The sequence below is a fragment of the Zea mays genome, chromosome 6, assembly GCF_902167145.1.
Source record: "Zea mays cultivar B73 chromosome 6, Zm-B73-REFERENCE-NAM-5.0, whole genome shotgun sequence".
In the NCBI taxonomy this organism is placed as follows: domain Eukaryota; kingdom Viridiplantae; phylum Streptophyta; class Magnoliopsida; order Poales; family Poaceae; genus Zea; species Zea mays.
The window spans coordinates 130,703,460-130,726,621 of record NC_050101.1 but is presented as its reverse complement, the minus strand read 5'-3'; the positions used below and the strand labels follow the sequence as shown (position 1 = coordinate 130,726,621).

Here is a 23,162-nt window from a genome sequence, read left to right as displayed (position 1 = left end):
AGGTCTCATTCTCCGGCGGCCACGTCGTCGTCGTCGGCCCTCTCCTTGCCAGGCCGGCGACGAGGTGGGGAGCCATCCTTGGAGGACTACTCGCGTCGTTCGCTAACGCGCTTCGCGAGCTTGATGATCTCGCGGCACTCTGTGGCGCTGTTGCGACTGTTGAGGTGCACAGGGCACGAGCCGCTGTTGCCCCCCTGTGGTCGTGGGCGCTTGTTGCACTCGCTCTGGCCCCCAGCCGCTGCCGCGACGACTGGAGCAGCAGTCTGCGGCCTCTCGCGGTCGTGGTTCTTCTTCTTCTTCTTGCCGTCCTGGACAACGGCACCCGAGCCACCCGTCTGGGCGACCCTAGTCTGTGGTGCCGAGTGCCATGCACAGCCCTCGGCGGCTCTGACACACTTGTCGGCCAGAGTGAAGAGTGTGGTGACAGTTTCCACGTCATGCGTGGCTAACTTCTCCAACATCTTTTCATCACGTACCCCCTAACGGAAAGCAGTGATGATGGAAGCATCAGAGATACGAGGTATGGTGCCCCGTACCTTGGTGAAGCAGGAGATGAAGGCCCGAAGAGTTTCCCCGGGTTCCTGCCTCACTGCATGGAGGGAGCCTCCACGCCATGTTGTTGATAAGCGCTAGCAAAGATCGCTGTGAACCGCGCGCAGAGCTCTTCCCAGGAGTAGGTCGATCCTGGGGCAAGATTCATGAGCCAAGTCCAGGTCGACCTGGACAAGGCCACATGGAAGTATGTTGCCATCACAGCAGTGTCTCCACCTGCTGTCGTAATGGCGGTAACGTACACCTGCAGGAACTCCGATGGGTTTGACGTACCGTCGTACTTTTCCGGCAGGTGTGGCTGGAACTTGGATGGCCAGGTCGCCGCACGGAGATGATTTGCAAGTGTAGCGCAGCCCACGCCGACCAATGGGACACCCGCCTGAATTCGAGCGCCCCTTGGAGTCTGCGGCGCGAGCGCAGTGAAGCCTTGGTCGAGGTTGCGACCCTCGATGTTTTGTCGGCGCTCATGCGCCCTCTCTAGAGAGACACAGGCATCCTCGCCCGCACACCTGCGGTTGAGTTCTGCCCGTAAGTCATCGGGCCCCTCCAGAGAGACCGGAGCGTCCTCTACCACACGCCTGCGGTTGAGCTCCGCCCGCAGGTCCTCGGTCGACGTAGCCCTCACTGAAGGCGAGCGCACCGATGTCGACGCCTCATGCTGACGCCGGGATGATCGAGGCCTGGGTCTGGCTGAGCCAGAGTGTGCCATGCCGAGCAGACGGTCGACGTCGTCACACCACTGCTTCATGGCCCCCGGTGAGGCTGTGGAGCTAGGAGGGTGGCACAACTCCCTGGCTGCTGATAAGGCCCCAGGCGCAGCCCTTGACGCCCTGGATGTCTGCGTAGGAGTGTGCTGCCACGCAGAGCGCACAGCAGCTACACCGAGCGCAGGGCGGCTGGAGGCCCGTGGCGTGGAGGAGGCAGCTTCTTCCTCCATGGGAAAGTCCTCGAGGATGAAGTCATGGTGCTCGACGATGTGAACCATGGTTTCGAGCAGGAAAACAAGCAAAAACCTAATGCCAAGCCCCCTACCTTGCGGGCCAAATGTCGGAGAGGAGATCTCCGGCCGGGTGGCAGAACGCACCCGCCCTAAATCCTAAGATGAGGAGGGGGCCTAAGCGTTTTGCCTGTTTGCTAGATGATCGATGAACACAAGAGCACACAAGGGTTTAGAGTGGTTTAGGCCGCTGGAGCGTAAAACCCTACTCCACTGTGTGTTGTACTGCTGGTGCTCGAGAGCTTGGAGAACTTCCCGAGGGTCTAAGTTGGCTTGAGTGGCTTGCCTTGTAACGTCGTGTGCCTTCCCTTTTATAGCTCAAGGGAGGCACATACAAGGTTGCTGAGCCCCGACATGTGGGCCCAGGAACATAACGGATGGAATACCTAGAGCAACTAATGCAAGTGTCGTCTGTGCAATCTCCAGGCACGCCGCAGTAATGATGGGCGTAATGATGGGGCGTAGTGCACACGGCAGTATGGGCGTGCAGTTTGCCAGTGGAACGGACAGGCATGCCACCTGTGGGATGGACATGTCTCATTAAATGCGGAGGCAGCACATCGCCTGCCAGTGGAATGGACAGGCACGCCGCCTGCGGGATGGACAGGGCTCATTAAATGTCGAGGCAGCACATCGCCTGTCGGCGGAGTGGGCAGGCGACGCGCCTTATCCGCAATAAATGCAGGGGCTACGTAACCGAGAGGCCTTACGTCAGGCTCTGCCCGCTGGCATACGTCACGCGCAGTAGGCCACGTGGCAGCATCGGGTCTCCGCCTGGGCGGGGAGCAGAGGCGTATGCGAACAGGTCCGCACCAGACTGGGCCTGGACACATGTAGGCATCAGACCCCCGCCTGGGTCCTGCCCAAGGCCCATGTACGTTCTGTCCTAGGACCTTGGGACCCCACTGTGGGCGACCCGGACCCCATACGGAGGGGTCCGGATCCCATTCCAGGGGTCCGGCTTGCACACGTGGGGGTCCAGGACCAACCTTGGCGGTCTAGACTATATATTCGGGGGTTCGGGACCATCCTTGGGGGTCCGGACTCTATATCTAGGGGTCCGGCGCTCTCGCGTGGGGGTCCAGACCACTGTTAACGCCATGGAGTGTATCACCTTCTTTGGACACGTGGCGGCTTCGGACCCACCCATGTGGTGGAGTCGGGTGCTGCTGTGGGCCCAGAATAGCCGCCTAAGATTGGGGCGAGCCGTGGCTTGGTCCCACACATAGCACTTCTACCACGTGACTAAGGGATAGCCGTGTGGGTTCTTCGTCTTTGTACAGTAGCAGGGGGTACCCTAGTTTCAGGGTACCGACAAACACATATTAGTCTTAGCCTTGGCACAAGAAGAATAAGAGATATGCAATTGTGCCATATGAAAGAGATATGATCAAAGGTATATAAAATAACTATGTGTGCAATGTTTCAATCAAAATTCCAAAAATCAAGAATATTTAGCTCATTCCTAAGTTTGCTAAAGGTTTTCTCGTTTAATGGCTTGGTAAAGATATTGGCTAATTGGTTGTGGGTATTAACATAAGCAATCTCGATATCCCCCTTTTGTTGGTGATCTCTCAAAAAGTGATACCGGATGTCTATGTGCTTAGTGCGGCTGTGTTCAACGGGATTATCCGCCATGCAGATTGCACTCTCATTATCATATAGGAGAGGGACTTTGCTCAATTTGTAGCCATAGTACCTAAGGTTTTGCCTCATCCAACGTAATTGCGCACAACAATGGTCTGCGGCAATGTACTCGGCTTCGGCGGTGGAAATAGCTACTGGATTTTGTTTCTTTGAAGCCCAAGACACCAGGGATCTCCCTAGAAACTGACAAGTCTCTGATGTGCTCTTTCTATCTATTTTACATCCAGCATAATTGGCATCGGAATACCCAATTAGATCAAAGGTACATCCCTTGGGGTACCACAACCCAAACTTAGGAGTGTAAACTAAATATCGCATGATTCTTTTCACGGCCCTAAGGTGAACTTCCTTAGGATTTGCCTGGAACCTTGCACACATGCATACAGAAAGCATAATATCCGGTCGAGATGCACAGAAGTAGAGTAAAGAACCTATCATCGACCGGTATACCTTTTGATGTACGGATTTACCTCCCGTGTCGAGGTCGAGATGCCCATTGGTTCCCATGGGTGTCTAGATGGGTTTGTCATTCTTCATCCCAAACTTCTTAAGTATATCATGTATGTATTTTGTTTGGCTGATGAAGGTGCCCTCTTGGAGTTGCTTGATTTGGAATCCAAGGAAATACTTCAATTCCCCCATCATAGAAATCTCGAATTTTTGAATCATGATCCTACTAAACTCTTCACAAGTTGACTTGTTAGTAGACCCAAATATAATATCATCAACATAAATTTGGCATATAAACAAGTCTTTTGCAACAGTTTTAGTGAAAATAGTAGGATCGGCTTTACCGACTTTGAAACCATTAGTGATAAGAAAGTCTCGCAGGCATTCATACCAAGCCCTTGGGGCTTGCTTGAGCCCGTAAAGCACCTTTGAGAGCTTATAAACATAGTTAGGATACTCACTATCTTCAAAGCCGGGAGGTTGCTCAACATAGACCTCTTCCTTGATAGGTCCATTGAGGAAGGCACTTTTCACGTCCATTTGATAAAGCTTAAAGCCATAGTAAGTAGCATAGGCAAGTAATATACGAATTGACTCAAGCCTAGCTACGAGTGCATATGTTTCATCAAAGTTCAAACCTTCGACTTGTGAATATCCCTTTGCCACAAGTCGGGCTTTCTTTGTTGTCACCACACCATGCTCATCTTGCTTGTTGCGGAATACCCATTTGGTACCTATAACATTTTGATTAGGACATGGAACTAAATGACATACCTCATTCCTTGTGAAATTGTTGAGCTCCTCTTGCATTGCCACCACCCAATCCGGATCTCTTAATACATCCTCTACCCGGTATGGCTCAATAAAGGAAACAAAAGAGTAATGTTCACAAAAATGTGCAACCCAAGATCTAGTGGTTACCCCCTTATGAATGTCACCAAGGATGGAGTTGATGAGGTGATCTCTTTGAATTGCTTGGTGGACTCTTGGGTGTGGCGGTCTTTGATCCCTTATTTCTTGATCATCTTCCTTGTCTTGATCATCTTCATCTCTCTCTTGATCCATGTCCTCCTCTTGAGGTGGCTCATCCTCTTGATCTTCATCTTCATCATCTTGAGCCTGATCCTCGACCTGAGTTGGTGGAGATGCCTGCATGGAAGATGATGGTTGATCTTGTGCTTGTGGAGGCTCTTCGGATTCCTTAGGACACACATCCCCTATGGACATTTTCCTTAGCGCGATGCACGGAGCCTCTTCATCATCTAATTCATCAAGATCAACTTGCTCCACTTGGGAGCCATTAGTCTCATCAAACACAATGTCATAAGAAACTTCAACTAGTCCAGTGGACTTGTTAAAGACTCTATATGCCCTTGTGTTTGAATCATAACCATGTAAAAAGCCTTCTACAGCTTTAGGAGCAAATTTAGATTTTCTACCTCTCTTAACAAGAATAAAGCATTTGCTCCCAAAGACTCTAAAATATGAAACATTGGGCTTTATACCAGTGAGGAGTTCATATGATGTCATCTTAAGGATTCGACGAAGATATAACCAGCTGATGGAGTAGCAGGCGGGGTTAATCGCCTTGGCCCAAAACCGGTCCGGTGTCTTGTACTCATCAAGCATAGTTCTTGCCATGTCCAGTAGAGTTATATTCTTTCTCTCCACTACACCATTTTGTTGAGGTGTGTAGGGAGAAGAGAACTCATTCTTGATGCCCTCTTCCTCAAGAAATCTTTCGATTTGTGAGTTCTTGAACTCCGTCCCGTTGTCGCTTCTAATCTTTTTTATTCTCAATCCGAACTCATTTTGAGCCCGTCTCAACAATATTTTTCATGTATCTTAGGTTTGTGATTTTTCCTACAAAAGAACACCCAAGTGAAGTGAGAATAATCATCCACGATAACTAGACAGTACTTACTCCCGCCGATGCTTATGTAAACGATCGGGTCAAATAGGTCCATGTGGAGTAGCTCGAGCGGCCTATCAGTTGTCATGATGTTCTTGTGTGGATGATGGATTCCAACCTGCTTTCCTACTTGGCATGCGCTACAAACCCTGTCTTTCTCAAAATGAACATTTGTTAGTCCTAAAATGTGTTCTCCCTTTAGAAGCTTGTGAAGATTCTTCATCCCAACATGAGCAAGTCGGCGATGCTAGAGCCAACCTATGTTAGTCTTAGCAATTAAGCAAGTGTCAAGTTCAGCTTTGTTATCATTAAAATCAACTAAATATAGCTGACCCTCTAACACTCCCTTAAATGATATTGAATCATCACTTCTTCTAAGAACAGTAACACCTATATCAGTAAAAAGATAGTTATAGCCCATTTTGCATAATTGAGAAACAGAAAGCAAATTGTAATCTAATGAATCTACAAGAGAAACATTGGAAATAGAATGGTCAGGTGATATAGCAATTTTACCAAAACCTTTGACCAAACCTTGATTTCCATCCCCGAATGTGATAGCTCGTTGGGGATCTTCATTTTTCTCAAAGGAGGAGAACATTCTCTTCTCCCCTATCATGTGGTTTGTGCACCCGCTATCGATTATCCAACTTGATCCACCAGATGCATAAACCTACAAAACAAATTTAGGCCTTGTTTTTAGGTACCCAAATGGTCTTGGGTCCTTTCACATTAGAAACAAGCATCTTGGGTACCCAAACACAAGTCTTTGGACTCTTGTGTTTGTCCCTAACATATTTGGCAACTATTTTGCCTGACTTGTTAGTTAAAACATAAGAAGCATCAAAAGTCTTGAATGAAATGTTATGCTCATTTGATGCAGTAGGAATTTTCTCCTTAGGCATTTTAATGTGAGTGGTATGCCTAGAGCTAGAAGCCTCATTTTTATACATAAAAGCATGGTGAGAAATATTATGAGGTTTCCTAGCATGAATCTTCCTAATCTTGTGCTCAGGATAGTTTGCAGGATATAAAATGTAGCCCTCACTATCTTGAACCATGGGAGCCTTACCCTTAACAAAATTAGATAATCTTTTAGGGGCATTAAGCTTGACATTGGATTGGTTCCCATGTTGGAACCCAATACCATCCTTAATTCTAGGGTGTCTCCCATTATAAAGCATACTACGAGCAAATTTAAAATTTTCATTTTCTAGTTCATACTCGGCAATTTTAGTAGTTAATTTAGCTATGTGATCATTTTGATTTTTAATCATGGCAAGGTGATCAGCAATAGCTTCTACATTAATGTTGGGGGCCTTCGGCTTATGAAGGTCCTCAAAAACAGGATTTAACAGTATTTCTGGAAGTATAATGTGTGAACAGGTATCTTCGGATAAGTCGGTATCACAGTAGGAGAAGCCCGAAATAATACGAAGGTTGATACAGCGCCGAAGATGTGAGCGGGAAAGCTTCGGCGTGGTAGCAGAAAATGAAACCGACTTAAAGATGAAAAGGCTATTCAGACCTCGGTGGATTACTATAGAATTATTACCAAATGTAAAGGGCATGAATGTAATTTTGTATGGGCTGTGTCCCGTGCCTATAAATAGGTGAACAGTACCCCCGTACTGTTCACGCTGATTTGGCATTTGCTTTTGCGTCACACCTGTACTTTCATCTCCTTCCAAGCTGAAGGTATATTTGTAATCTGATGTCATTTCTGTTTCTCCATAATAATAATGCAAAAATAAGTTGATAATAATATATAATTGTCTATGTTATCCTTCATATTCCTTATGATCCATTCTTCGTCATCGTATGCTGTGCTTATGAAGGTACGTCCTTCATAACCTTTGTCCAGAAATCATTATATCCTAAGGGAAATAATGCTTCGAAAGACGAAGGACTTTACCGATTAACATTTTCTGTGTTGCCTTGTTCTTAACTCATAGCATTTGAGAACAAGTCCCCAACATTGGCGCCCACCTCCGGTGAACTCACTTCCACTCTTCGAGTTTTTGAACACCTTTGGTGATCATAAACCTTCGCTATGGCGCCGAAGAAAGCTTCAGCAACTGGGGCTGCAGCTCTGCAACCGTTGGACGACAATCAGGAGACTGTCTCCCTTCGGGAGGCCCGAAGTCAGAAAAGGAAGGCTGTTAGCCCGACACTGCCAGAGGATGAGATAGACCAAGAAATCAGAGACATGGAGATGCTTCATCAACAGGTGCAGAGGAAGAAGGAAAAGATGGCCAGGCTAGCTGAACTGCAAAGGCAGATAGACGAAGCCTCTGAAGAAGTTCGTCATCTTACTCAGGATGAGCAACACCGAAGGCCTCAGCACCAAGACCTTCATCAGGAGGGTCTCCTCAACGAAGATGACTGGTATGACAATTTCCATCATGGGAATTTTGTTTTTGATGATGCTTCTCCTCTGTCCGCTGAGCTGCAGGCTACACCTTGGCCTCCGTCCTACAAGCCGCCTCAGCTTCCCATATTCGATGGCCACTCAGACCCGAAGCAGTTTTTGATGAGCTACGAAGCAACAGTATCTTCGTATGGTGGCAATGCTGCAGTCATGGCCAAATCTTTTGTTATGGCTGTCAGGAGTGTTGCTCAAACCTGGTATTCCTCCCTTCGACCAGGAACGATCACTTCATGGCAAAAGCTGAAGGACTTGTTGTTAACCAGCTTCCAAGGGTTTCAGACGAAGCCGGTCACTGCTCAAGCTCTATTCCAGTGCACCCAGGATCACGAAGAATACCTTCAGGCGTACGTCCGGAGGTTCTTGCGTTTGAGGGCACAGGCACCAACAGTGCCCAACGAAATTGTCATTGAGGCCATGATCAAGGGGCTTCGGCCAGGACCTTCAGCTCAGTACTTCGCTAGGAAGCCTCCTCAAACTTTGGAGAAGCTTCTCCAGAAGATGGACGAGTATATTCGGGCCGATAATGATTTTCGTCAAAGAAGGGAGGAGGCTTTCAGGTTTTCTGAAATGACCAGGGGCTTCAGAGGAAGATTCTATCCGAGGCACGTCAGGTCAATCCATAACTCTACTCAAAATGATGATAGGGGGAGCCAGCAGCAAAGGCCATAGTGCTCCTCACAGGCTTCGGGGCAACAGCAAGGCTCCTTCCGACCACCAGCTCCAAGAGGCAGAGGCGCCAGGGGCTTCGGCGGAAGATTTGGAGATCAACCAAAAAGAATGTTTTGCTTGTTCTGTGGTGAAAACAAGGGCCATACCACCAGGATGTGCCATGTTACCATCCAGAAGCAAAAGGAAATAGCCGAAGCTGCGGCACAACAGGCTCAGCCGAAGCAGGTCATGCACACTGCTTCGTATCATTCGCCTTACATTCCAGAATATGTAGGCAACCACCCTGCAGTTTCTGTTGCTTCGGCGAGTCAACCTCAAGCTTCCTGGCAACAGCCTCCGCCTCCACCACCGCTGCAACAAGGCCAACAGCCAGAAGGGAGCCAATATGCTCCACACCAAAGGGACTTCAGAGAACAGTCCGAAGCTCGCACAGTCAACAGCATTGTGCCAGAGTCGAAGCACATCTATTGACAAATATCCTACCTTGATAGCAGTCTTTTTCATTCAGTTTTATTTTCTGTGTAATAAAGGACATTTTTTAAATTCCATGTAATAGTTTCGTTGTTTGCACAAGGAAAATATATTTTCTTCACAAGCTTAAGTCGTCGAAGTTTAAAAGATTTGCGATAACAAGGAGGACCTTCGAATTATCAAAAAATTCTTCGAAGCAACAAAAAGTCGTTCTAAGGAACGCAGAGTAAGTTTGCTGAAGTCACAAAAAGCCGTTCCAAAGGGAGCGCAGTGTAAGTTTTCTGCTCCAAAGTCGTTCCAAAGGGAATGCAGAGCTTACAGCGAAAAGTCAACGCTGATACCGCCTAAATAAAAGGCGAAGCGCGAAAAGTCAACGCGAATACCGCTGAAAGTAAAAGGCGAAGAAGCTCCTAAGGGAGGCTTACAGCGAAAAATAAACGCTGATTCCGCTGAAGTAAAAGGCGAAGAAGCTCCTAAGGGAGGCTTATAGCAAAAAGACAACGCTGATTCAAAAAGATTATGTGTTTTATCGCAGGAATGTGTGTGTATCTTCGGAATAAACACCATCTTACATAACATAACATCATTGCATCATTTCGCATAGCATAAGCATCATGCTGCATATGGCACAAGAGGGGGACACAATATCGATCTTCAGAAGAATGTTTTGAAAAAGGGGAAAATCATGCTAAGTCGCAAGGAGATACACTATTGATCTTCGGAAGTGTAGCTTCGGAAAATATCTTCACGAAGCTTGGATATTATTCATCAGAACACTACGGATATTGTTGTGACAAATAAAAATTCTTCTTCACGAAGCATGAAAAGAAGGGAAGGTGTTTTTTCGTCAAAGACTCAAAAACGGTACGTATGTAAAATTTCATGCATCGTAAAGAATTGAACAATAAAAACAGGTATATTATATTCAGGGTTACAAGATGTTACACATGTTACATTTCAGAAGTTTTTACAATAGTACTTAATCTTCTCTCAGAACAACTTCTGCGGCCTCGTTCAGGAGCCGATTAACAACTTCATCCATGATAGCTTCAGCCATCTTTTTAATTTCGTCGTCTCCTTTCGGGTGAGGGCCCGGAGACGCTTTAGTAGGATCTGAAGGAGGACAGGATACGGCTACATTGCTATTACAAATTGCGAACGAAGTTTAAAACCAAAAATTACAACACAATAAAAACCATTAGTTAATACCTATTTGCCCTTCGGGCTCTGCGCTCTTCTCAGCAGCCTCAGCCACTTCTCTAGCATCGTGAATGCCCTTCTCGCTTTTTTGGATAATTTCTCGAGCCATTTATCGACCGCCATTATCCCAGATATCGGTGAAAAATTTTCCACCAACCATGCTAGCTTCGGCTGAAGGATCTCTCGCATCTTCGAAGGACAAGGCAGCTTCAGATTGCGCTAAAATCTTTACATGTTCGCAGCCCTTTTTCTCCAAAATGGTGGCAATCCCCCTGGCACCCGAGAAAGCACATATGTCTCCGCGGCTATTTAAAATTTCCTCGAAGGCCTCAGCTTCGTGATCAATCCATTCGATGGGACCTTCGGGGTTGCCTCTTGTAAAGTTTTCTTCGCTCGAGAATGCGCCGACGCTGGCGAAGCTAGCTTTCAACTTCTTAACACACTCCATAGATTTGTTATAGCATCTTTTCCTGGACGAACGAAGCTCTTCAATAGTTCCCTCTAAATGATTTGCCCATTGGTCGCTAAGTTCTCGCTTCGTTTCTTCAAGTATGCGTTCCTCTTTGGCTCTGGCCAGTTGTTTTCGAAGATCTTCAATTTCACGCTTCTGAGCCTCAGCTTGACCTTTAAAAATAGCTTCGTCTTCTTTTATTCTATTTATCAATGAATGTAATATTTTATCTTTTTCGAGACCTTCGTTCCTCAGTTCAATTACTTCGGAACGAAGGTTGCTCAGGGCTATAGCGCACCCTTCGTCTTCGACATCTTTTTGGGCCCTGAGGGCATTGCTAAGTATAAGGCCCTGCAAAGAAAAATGTGTGTGTGCGTCAAAAGATTTAAGCAAACGAAAAATTTTGGTCTCAACAAAAAATACAAAGATCTCATTTTTTGCACCTTTAAGCTATTGTATGCCAGGCTGTCGGCCAGTTCGTTTTTCGACAACACCGAGAGCCCGTCTTCTAGTGTTGGGAATCCGAAGCTCTTGCTCATCTCCCGACAGACAGAAATCTCCTTGCTGTCAGGGAGACAATACAAAAAGTCTTCTTCTCCACTGCCGTTGAATATTAACGCCCCCTTTGGATACTTCAGTTTTTGGGCGTAAAGCTGGGCCTCTTGCTTCTCTTTTTCTGATAATTTTTTCCCCGAAGCATGGCGAACAATATAATCAAGGACTTTGGGGGATGCTTCGGGGGCAACAGCACTGATTTCTTCAACAAGAATTGGCTCTGTTATTTTTTCTTCCTCGGTTTCCAAGGATTTTACCTTTGTAGGCTCTGAGGGCCCAGCTTCAGCTTCAGTTTCTTGCTCTAGAGCCTTAGTATCAGAAATTTCAGTTTTTGCTTCGGAAGTTGCAACAGTCTTCTTCGGAGTTGTGCTTGAGGACTTAATTGTTTCCAGAACATCTAACACATTGACCATTCTCTTTCTTTTCGGAGTCACCGCTGGCCCCTTTTGATTTTTTATTGTCTCAACATTTGCTGAAGGACTTAAAGCTTCTGATATTTTTGATCCCTCGGTTGATCCTTTTACTTCTTCCATTTTTTCTGTCGATGGCGCTTCGGCCATCTCTTTGGTTTCTGGTAACAAAATCTTTGGTTCTTCCAATTCTATTCTTGTTGGCGCTTCGGCCATTTCTGCGACTTCTAGCAGCAAGGTTGGCTTGGTTGGCTTTTTAGCTTCGGTGGCCGAAGAGGTCTCTCCGGTGAACTCAGGCACCGAGGCTGGTTCAATATAGCGTGGCCGATGTGTGAGGACCTTTATCCTTTTTCTTTTCGGTGCTGGCTCACTAGGAGCAGTTGCAGCTTCTTCTTCCGCAGAGGTTGTGCTTTTTCTTTTCTGCCCTCGAATGGGATAACGATAGTCAGGGTAGACGAACCCGACTGCGTCAAACACCCGGTTCAGTCTTTTCTTTTTTCGGCCTCCGAAGGCTGCTGACAGTGCAGTATCTTCGGCCTTCGAGTAAGCCCCAAGCAGTTCATCACTTAAATTTTCAATGCTTTTTAGCCAGTCATCATCTGGCTCAACGAATTTATCTCCGAACTTGAAAGTATACTTCAGCCTGATAAGTCCACCTTCATCAGCCTCCTTTATGGTTTCTTGCGGCATTTCCCATTTTTCCGTGAGCGGCCATACTCTGAAGGCAATATGCTCTTGTACCAAATCTCTCGTTCCAATAAAAGAACAAATAATACCGAAGGCTCTCTGGCATTCTTCGGCAGCTTCATTCATTTCAACCTTCGGCCTCCGCAGGCCGAAGCTTTGCCAAATAGGGCGCATAATTATACCTTTGATATCTTCCCGTACTTTCAGGTCATTCTTCACATAAAACCATTCTGTCATCCAGTCGCCGGGCCATCTCTTCCGAAAGGTTGGCACGGGACAGCTTGACCCAGACCGAGAAACGAAACTGTAGCAGCCAAAATTATTGTGATACTGTTCCTTACCCCAAGGTTTTGTCTCGTATGATAATTCGTGTATATTGCAGAAACTTTTCGCATCAGGTTCCAAACCTTGGCTTCTCACGGCCCACACGAAGATATTCAGCCTTATGATTGCTTCGGGGGTAAGTTGGTGAAGATAGACTTCGAATATTTTCAGCACCTCTACGACAAAGTTGCTCAGGGGAAATCTAAGCCCAGCTTTCAAAAAGCTTCGGTACACTACGACTTCATTTTCTTCAGGGCTCGGACAAGTCTTTTCTCCTTCGTCGGCCCTCACAACGGACAAGTCCCGGAAATACCTCCCTCTCATGTTGACAAGATGATTTTCTTTGATACTTGATTTGCTGAAAACCGCATGGCTTGGTCGCCAAGGGCGATCTTCGGAGTCTTCACCACCACTATCCACATCATAACTGTCGCTGTCATCAGTATCTTCAGACAAACCTTCTAAAATCTCTTTGGTGATTTTTTCGGTATTGGTCTTCGACATTGCTATAAGAAACCCTAGATTCTTCTCTTCAGAGAGACTCAGCTTCATCTCGGCAGCAGCCTTCTTATCTTCAGACATCTTCGGAAACACTAAAAAACTGTTTTCAATGCCGAAGCTTCAAAACTTAAAAAGCTAAGCAAATCTTGGTGCGCAAGAGCTAAAAATTGAGTGAGCGGGAGCAGATGGCAAGAGAGCGTGCCAAATGAGCTTGCGGTATGATCTTATTTATACGCCCAGTGCGTTGAAAATTGAAAGACCCCGCCTGTCAGTGAATGTTGCTATTCTAGCAAAGGGAAGGTGTTTTTTCGGACCTTCGGCTTAAAGCCTTCGTCCATGTCGCAATCTAAATTTATTATTTTAACAAATTAATATTGCGAGGGGCTACTGTTGGGGGCCTTCGGCTTACGAAGGTCCTCAAAAACAGGATTTAACAGTATTTTTGTAAGTATAATGTGTGAACAGGTATCTTCGGACTCAAGTCGGTATCACAGTAGGAGAAGCCCGAAATAATACGAAGGTTGATACAGCGCCGAAGATGTGAGCGGGAAAGCTTCGGCGTGGTAGCAGAAAATGAAACCGACTTAAAGATGAAAAGGCTATTCAGACCTCGGTGGATTACTATAGAATTATTACCAAATGTAAAGGGCATGAATGTAATTTTGTATGGGTTGTGTCCCGTTCCTATAAATAGGTGAACAGTACCCCCGTACTGTTCACGCTGATTTGGCATTTGCTTTTGCGTCACACCTGTACTTTCATCTCCTTCCAAGCTGAAGGTATATTTGTAATCTGATGTCATTTCTGTTTCTCCATAATAATAATGCAAAAATAAGTTGATAATAATATATAATTGTCTATGTTATCCTTCATAATCCTTATGATCCATTCTTCGTCATCGTATGCTGTGCTTATGAAGGTACGTCCTTCATAACCTTTGTCCAGAAATCATTATATCCTAAGGGAAATAATGCTTCGAAAGACGAAGGACTTTACCGATTAACATTTTCTGTGTTGCCTTGTTCTTAACTCATAGCATTTGAGAACAAGTCCCCAACAATTAACATCTCTACATCTAGTACAAATGGAAACATGCTCAACAGTAGATGTAGAGGGTTTGCAGTCATTTAATTCTTCTATCTTAGCATTTAATCTAGCATTCTCATCTCTAAGATAGGAAATAGAATCATTGCCAACATTCAATTTTTTAATCTTAGAAAATAAATTATCATTCTCAGTTCTAAGACTAGAAATCGAATCATTACACATGCTTAGCTCCTTAGACATATTTTCATTCTTCTCTACTTCTAGAGCATAAGCATTTTTCAATTTAACATTTTTTGTTTTCTTTAACGAGAAAGTCCTCTTGGCTTTCCAAAAGATCATCCTTCTTGTTAATGGTCTCTATTAATTCATTTAATTTTTTCTTTTGGTCCATGCTAAGGTTGGCAAAAAGAGCAAGTAAATCATCTTCATTATCGCTAGAGCTACCCTCATCACTAGATGTTGTATATTTGGGGTGGCTCTAGAGTGTACCTTCTTCTTTTTGTCGTCCTTAGCCATGAGATATTTGTGGCCGACGTTGGGGAAGAGGAGTCGGTGGAGCTCTTGTCGGAGTCCCATTCCTGGCATATGTGGGCATCGCCGCCCTTCTTCTTGTAGTATTTCTTCTTCTCCTTCTTCATCCCCTTCTCGTCTTCGTCCCTGTCACTTTCACTAGAAATTGGATATTTAGCAATAAAGTGACCAGACTTACCACACCGGTAGCATACCCTCTTGGAGCGGGACTTGTAATACGTCCCCCTCCTTTGCTTGAGGATTTGGCGGAAGCTCTTGATGATGAGCGTCATCTCCTCGTTGTCGAGCTTGGAGGCATCTATTGGAAGCCTACTTGGTGTAGACTCCTCCTTCTTCTCTTCCGTTGCTTTGAATGCAATGGGTTGCACCTCGGGTGTAGAGGTGGCGCCTTGCTCCAAGTTGACAATATGTTTGGAGTCTTTGATCATAAGTTCAAAGCTCACAAACTTGCCAATCACTTCCTCAGGAGACATTAGTTTATATCTAGGATCCCCACGTATTAATTGAACTTGAGTAGGATTGCAAAATACGAGGGATATAAGAATAACCTTGACCATTTCATGGTCATCCCATTTGGTGCTCCCGAGGTTGCGCACTTGGTTCACCATGGTCTTGAGCCGGTTGTACATGTCTTGCGGCTCTTCTCCTTTGTTGAGGATGAATCGACCGAGTTCTCCCTCGATCATCTCACGCTTGGTGATCTTGGTCACCTTGTCCCCTTCGTGCGCGGTTTTGAGGACGTCCCAAATTTCTTTAGCGCTCTTTAACCCTTGCACCTTGTTATACTCCTCTCAACACAAGGAGGTGAGGAGTATAGACATGGCTTGGGAGTTAAAGTGCCTAATTTGGGCAACCTCATCCAAGTCATAGTCCTTGTCCCCAACCTTTGGTACCTACGCTCTAAACTCCACAATATCCCAAATACTTTCGTGGAGTGAGGTTAGATGGTGCCTTATTTTATCACTCCACATACAATAATCTTTACCATCAAAATATGGTGGTTTTCCTAAGGGAACGGAAAGTAATGGAGCGTGCTTTGAAATACGAGGATAGCGTAGGGGAATCTTACTATACTTCTTGCGCTCATGACGCTTAGAAGTAGTGGACGACTCGGAGCCAAAGGTGGTGGGTGACAAAGAGTCGGTCTCGTAGTAGACGACCTTCTTCATCTTCTCCTTCTTGTCACCTCTCCGATGTGACTTTATGGAGGAAGAGGATTCCTCCTTGTACTTGTTGCCAAACTCTTTTGACAGAGTCCTCCCCGAGCCCGTGGCCTTCTCGCCGGTCACGATCTCCCTCTTGGCGTGATCTCCAGACATCACTTTGAGTTGGTTAGACTCTTAATGAAGCACTGGCTTTGATACCAATTGATAGTCGCCTAGAGGGAGGTGAATAGGCGAAACCTGAGTTTTACAAACTTAAGCACACACTAAAGCCGAGGGTTAGCGTTAAAATTAAACTCAAGTCCGAAGAGAGGGGAAAACAAATCAAACAATAATCAAGGCGAGTGAACACGATGATTTATTTTACCGAGGTTCGGTTCCAAAGAACCTAGTCCCCGTTGAGGAGGTCACAAAGACCGGATCTATTTCAACCCTTTCCCTCTCTCAAACGGTCACTTAGACTGAGTGAGCCTTTCCCTTTATCACATGGGTCATTAAGTCCCCGCAAGGACTACCACACTCTTAGGTGTATCTTGCTTTGCTTACAAGCACTTAGAGAAGAAGTGAGGAAGGAAGAAAGGAAATCCAAGCAACAAGAGCGCAAATGAACACGAACACACTCTCTCTCAAGTCACTAAGTGGTTCAGATGAATTCGAGACTTGGAGAGGGTTTGATCTTTGGAAATGTGTCTTGGAGTGAATGCTCTAGCTCTTGTATTGAATGTGATCTTCTGAAAACTTGGATGCCAAAGGATGTGGTGGTTGGGGGTATTTATAGCCCCAACCACTTTGTAGTCGTTGGCCAAGGCTGCTGGCGATGGGCACACCGGACAGGCACTGTGCACTGTCTGGTGCACGCCACGTCAGCGCAACCGTTAGGGTTCTAAGCAGTTGACCGTTAGGGAGCCTTGTCTTCTAACTGCACCAGACAGTCCGGTGCCACACCGGACAATTCAGTGCTCTCTGACTTCTGCGCTTTTGACTCTGTCGCGGCACTGTTGCTCACTGTAGCACTTTGCAGAGTTGACCGTTGGCGCAGGGAGCCGCTGCTCCGCTGGCTCACCGGACAATCCGGTGGCACACTGGACGGTCCGGTGAATTATAGCGGAGCGCGCCTCCATTTTCCCGAGAGTTGCTAGTTCACATCTGTACGGCCCTGGTGCACCGGACACTGTCCGGTGCGTCATTCTTCAGCACACTCAAGTCCTTTTGCTCCAATAAAATTATGTCCCTAACTTGATTCTTTTCTTTGTTTGTGTTGAACCTTATACACCTGTAATACATGAGTTCTAGACAAATTAGTTAGTCCATGTGTTTGTGTTGATCATCAACCATCAAAATTAATTATAGGAAATGGTTAACCCTATTTCCCTTTCACTTTGCCATCCAAGTTGGGAGGTGAGAAGGTAGTTTATGATGTTACCAAGAAAATCTTAGTGGTCTAGCTGAAGATATTCTATTCTTATTCATAGATTGGTTGTCACTACTTGGAGAGAGATTGTCAATATTGAAACAAGGGTACACACCTAATTCTTTGTATTCCTCTTGCAATCATCCACTTTCCACTGTGTTGTTACTTTTTCTTCATTTGAATCCTCTAAATTTGCTTGGGACTCATGTTGGGTACTTGGGTTTCAACTCTAGTCTACCACAACTTGCTTGAGACTAAAATGTTTTGTTGTTGATGTTGAATCCTCTGCTACTCTAAGCTTCTTTTATGTCGGTGTATTATCGTAATTGGCTATCGTTGTTGGCTGAACATTTGGCTAGCGTGGATGATATATATTGCGATGTGAACTCAATATGAGGCTTGGCTCTCCATATAGCCAATAACTAGGAGAGTGATCAATGTATGTAAATGTTGTACACTAACATTTGTCAAATATTTTGTATATCATTACAACGCACGGGCACCTAAATATTTTCTGAAGATTTGTATAAGTATGTAATTTTTTGTGAGTCATAACATTTATATGATGCAATTGACATGACATTATTAAAATCATATATAGAAGTTTGTATGGTACTGTGTAGTGGTGAAATAGCTAGATTAAAAAAAATTTAAGTATGTCTGAATCACAAATGGATTATGAAACATTTTCTTATAACAATATAACACATATTTTTACATAGCTAGTGTGTGTATATAAGGTGGGTATATTAAGAGCCCATGGCTTACAATAGTTAGAGGAAGCACTGGCCGACCACCATGCGACCTAGCTATATTTGCCGACGGAAGACATTACAATCATTTGTGTTATCAAGAAAAGAGTCATGCCATTTACAATACATACGCATTTTTAATTGTTCTATCGGGGGAATTGTATGTGACAATTTAATGTTTCCATTCTTATGTAATTCATCAAATATTTTATCACATTTAGCAACATTAAATGTGAACTTAACTTTTCCCTTTTGGGCCGAGTGCAGGTGAGAGCGAGCAGAAGATTTGGCCTTAGCAAGCCAAACAAACTCAGCGACATGCAACTTTTTCGGCTCATCCCCTGAGCTACTATTGTCATGATAAACATTATGGGGCTCAGGTGGTTGGCTATCTTTATGCGGCTTTTTGTACTAGGATGGTCACAGGTGGCTTTCGGTACTCCGGATAGTCCGACCTGTGTGGTCGAACGGTCCGCGAAGAGACTGGACTGTCCAGTACTATGCCTAGACTATTAATCGGACCATCAAAAGAAATTTTAATAGATTGAAGATTGTTGAATGATGCGGTGTCACTTACAGTTAGGGGTTGTTGCAGCAAGGCTGGCAAGGTGTCATAGTCTATTTCATTCTCCTAGATGACCTTTTGGTGGCGATCTATCCTAAAGTGCCAGAGGTACCACTTTCCCATCAACTCGTGCTTGTGAGCTTGTTGTCAGTGGAACTCCTCTTCCCACTTCTTAATTCATATAGTATTCTTTAAGAAGAAATTCCTCATGCTCAGTTGTAGGAGCGACTCCTTCCCTGCATCGTTCCGGACGATTAGTGTCCTAGGCCGGATGGTCCACGATGGCGCATGGTCCTCTTCCTCCTCACGGAGACCTAGATGTCGCCCCTAAGGGAGAGAGATCTTGGGATTGTCTTGGGGACCTGCAAGCCATCAAGACAAATAAAGTTGAAGATCTTTAGAGGACGTTCCTAAACGTAATGGTTGAACTAGATCTTGCCCCTGGGTGGGGTAAGATTCTAGGGTCGTCTTGTAGTCGGCAGGCCATGCAAAACGGATCTAAACGATGTAGAGTCAAATAGAAGTGCAGGTGGATATACGTAAAGCTACAACTAAGGTTATGTTATATCTACTGATAGGGCAGAAATGATAAAGAAAAGATAAATAAAATAATAGATTGATTCGATTGTAATATGTTCGTGGGTTGTCAATCGGCCGTACCCCTTTATATTTATAAGGGATGAGGTCTGAACATGTTCATAGGCGAGATCCAATAGATCTCTACGAATAGGTTAGGATAACCACACATGTTATAAGTATTCTCGCTCATACTTATCTAGTCGCGAAGGCGTGGACTGTCTGTCCGACCGTGCCTAGGTGTCAAGATGCTCAACATAACCATTCTGTTTTAAACTACTCTTACCATTTCAGTCTTGATCAAAATGTTGTTTCTCGTAGTTGGTAGCACTTGTGGCTGGAAGTGGCACGAACAAATGGCTAGCTGCTCCCGTCGTTGGTAGCAACTACTACTATCGTTTTCGGCAGTGCACTGGCATACTTATGACCTTTGTCCCCACGTGATCGACAGTAGAACCTTCTTCATCGGTGCCGATCGATTCATTGTCTGTATCACGTCGAATATATACATATCCAAATAAAGCCTCTCGAAGAAGCTGCTATATATATAATAGGGAGAGGAGCAGATTCGGTGAGCACACACATCCTCTAAGTGCTATCTAATCTACAATCTACCACCAGACACTGTCGTCAGTCGTCCCTCATCAACCGCGCGCGCGCGACTTCAAGCATCAGACTACCATAATCATGGCTCCGCCGCCGGCAATGCAGAGCCCAGGAGAGCTAAACGACGGCGCCTACGACGCGCCGCACATCCTATTCATCCCGAGCGCCGGCATAGGACACCTGACCCCCGTCTTCCGCGTCATCGCCGGCTTCTCGAGCCGGGGCATCGACGTCTCCGTCGTGACCGTGCTGCCCACCGTGTCTGCCGCCGAGACTGACTACTTCAACGGCCTCTTCGCGGACTACCCCGCCGTCCGCCGCGTCGACATGCACCTATTGCCGCTGGACGCCTCCGAATTCACGAGAGAGGACCCGTTCTTCCTCCGGTGGGAGGCCCTGCGCCGCTCCGTCCACCTCCTCCGCCCCATCATCACTAACGCCGCGCCGCGCATCACGGCCATCATCACCGACATCACCCTGACCTCCTGCGTCATCCCCATCGCCAAGGAGCTGGACGTCCCGTGCCACGTCCTCTTCCCCACAGCCGCCACCATGCTCTCGCTCAACGCCTACTACCCCGTCTATCTCGAGAAGCTCAAGGGTGGACCGGAGCCGGGCGTGATCGGCGACGCCGTCGACATCCCCGGCGTGTTCCGCGTCCCGCGCTCCGCCCTCCCGCCGGCGCTCCTCGACGTGAACAAGCTCTTCACGAAGCAGTTCATCGACAACGGCAGAGCGATCGTCAAAGCCGACGGCGTCCTCGTCAACACGTTCGACGCCGTGGAGCCGGCACCGCTGGCAGCCCTGAGAGGCGGCAAGATCGTCCCCGGGTACCCGCCGGTGTACACCATCGGCCCACTCAAGTCGCACGCCACGAAAGCGGGCGACAAGCCAGGTGACGCGTTGCTTGACGAATGGCTAGGTAAGCAGCGAGCGCGATCTGTGGTGTACGTGGCGTTCGGCAACCGCAGCGCTGCCAGGCTGGACCAGATCCGGGAGATCGCCGCCGGGCTGGAGGACAGTGGCTATCCTTTCCTGTGGGTGCTCAAGACCACGAAGGTGGACCGGGAGGACGACGCCGAGCTGGCGGAGGTGCTTGGAGACGGATACCTTGAGCGCGTGAAAGGGCGCGGCATCGTGACCAAGGGGTGGGTGGAGCAGGAGGAGCTGCTGAAACACCCGGCTGTGGGCATGTTCGTGAGCCACGGCGGGTGGAACTCGGCGCTGGAGGCGTCGTCCGCCGGCGTGCCGCTGCTGGTGTGGCCGCAGCTCGGCGACCACCGCGTGAACGCGATGGCGGCAGTGAGGGCAGGCATCGGGGCGTGGGCGGAGCACTGGAGCTGGGACGGGGAGGACACGCTGGTGACCAGGCAGGAGATCGCCGACAAGGTGAAGGAGGTTATGGCCGACGGGAAGTTGAGGGCGAGCGTGGCGGTGGCCCGCGAGGAGGCCGCAAAGGCCGTCGCGGAGGGCGGCACGAGTTACCGTAACATGCATGACTTCATCGCCAAGCTTAAGGGAGGAGCTTGAGGCTTGAGGAGATGATGTTACGAACGCAACAATCATGCACTGCACGTCCATTCCCACCATTCCGACGAGTGAAGTGACTGCTGTTACACTCAGCCGTACCACTTTGGTTCTGGGTTTTCATTTCATGTTCATGTGTCTTCTACTACTATATACAAGCATATTCAGTGTCTTATGTGAACTAAAGATGATTTGAAATGGAGTCAAATAATATATATGTAATTAGAGTAAAATGCATCTGTGGTCTTTAAAGTTTGCACATTGTGTCATTTTGGTTAACTTATTGGTCGGCCTATCAAAACCGGATTTAGCCCATCCGAATGACACCGACGTAGATGCTCAAACTCCATTTCGATCGGATGCGCCGACCAACTTACAATACCCGTTTTTTCTGGTTTTAAGAGTTTAGGAACCTAAGTGACACAACATGTCAATTTTGAGGACTACAAATGCATTTTACTCAAGTAATTATATGGCCACCACTGCTAAACTAGCTCGCCAAGATGGGGTACATGAGAAAGAAGATGGTGCAACCATCCAAGCCGATACCATATAGGAAAACAGACAATTTTTAGGAAACACAAAATAGGCATGACAATATTTATTATTTTCGGTGGCTAGCTATGGTTGTTGAACATAAGTGAATGTTATTTTTGTCTACTAGAGCCCGCCGTCGAAAATAAATGTTGTCAGACCTATTTTTGATGGCCGCTCTAAAGCCACCAACAATAATAAAGCCATCGAAAATTAATAGATGTTTGCAGGAAACCAGAATTTCCTCCTATTTCACATTCATTCACATTTACATATTCATATCATGTACGACAACATTCAATCACATACATACACACATTATGCCTAATTTCTTCCATTCACATTCAATCACATATACCATCACAATCAATATAGCCGCATTACTTCCATTCATCAATAATATATTATGTACCGTTTTATTCATTCAACAACATTGTAACATTATATTCATCAACATTTTAAGTACAATGCAAGTGAATATAAGTCTCATCTAGATAAAACAAGGTTCTATAGCTAATTAGGGTTTTTCGAGTTGTGCCCTCTACTGCCGAAATTGAATACGTTGTTAATAAACCTAATATCCCGATCATCCTATAATAAAGAACAAAGTCCACTATTGGAGAACAAATTAGAAGTTATGTCATTAATTGTAACCAAAAGGATATTTATGGACTTCATCAGGCACCAGTGTTTGGAATGCCAATCTCAACGAGATCCTAGTGGTGCTCGGCTTCATCCATAACATGTCGAAGCATGCTATCTACACTCGCGGTAAGGGCGCTTCTCGACTGCTGGTGGGGGTCTATGTCGATGATCCCATCATCAAGAACAATGTTAGGGATATCATGAAGTTCAAGTGGGAGATGAGCCCCATGTTTAAAATTAGTGATTTGGGCTTAATTTTTATCTGGGTATTGAGGTGCGTCAGGGGGATGACGACATCAAGTTGTCCTAGACGTTGTACGCCCGCAAGATCCTAAAGCGTGTGGGTATGGCAGCTTACAAATCAAGCTATACTCCCATGGAGCCCCGCATGAAGCTATCAAAGCCCAGTACAACAATGCTAATGGATGTTACCACTACCGGAATTTGGCTCTTTGCCGAGTGTTTTATTTCGGGCACTCGGTAAAGAAGCTCTTTGCCGAGTGCCACGCAAAAAACCCTCGGTAAAAGAAAATACTCGGCGAAGAAGC

At 46.2% G+C, this 23,162-nt stretch overlaps 1 protein-coding gene across 1 annotated transcript; it reads left to right on the top strand.

Moving 5' to 3' along the window:
* Window positions 1-19,852: 19,852 nt before the first annotated feature.
* Window positions 19,853-21,662, top strand: LOC100281608 (anthocyanidin 3-O-glucosyltransferase). The gene has a single exon (NM_001154527.3). It carries the CDS (start codon window positions 19,990-19,992, stop codon window positions 21,436-21,438), a length of 1,449 nt encoding a protein of 482 aa, NP_001147999.1. The 5' UTR covers window positions 19,853-19,989; the 3' UTR covers window positions 21,439-21,662.
* The last annotated feature ends 1,500 nt before the right edge of the window (window positions 21,663-23,162 follow it).

Bases quoted from the DNA above. Each gene is read 5' to 3' on its own strand.
- LOC100281608 (NM_001154527.3), top strand. From the start codon at position 19,990: ATGGCTCCGCCGCCGGCAATGCAGAGCCCAGGAGAGCTAAACGACGGC.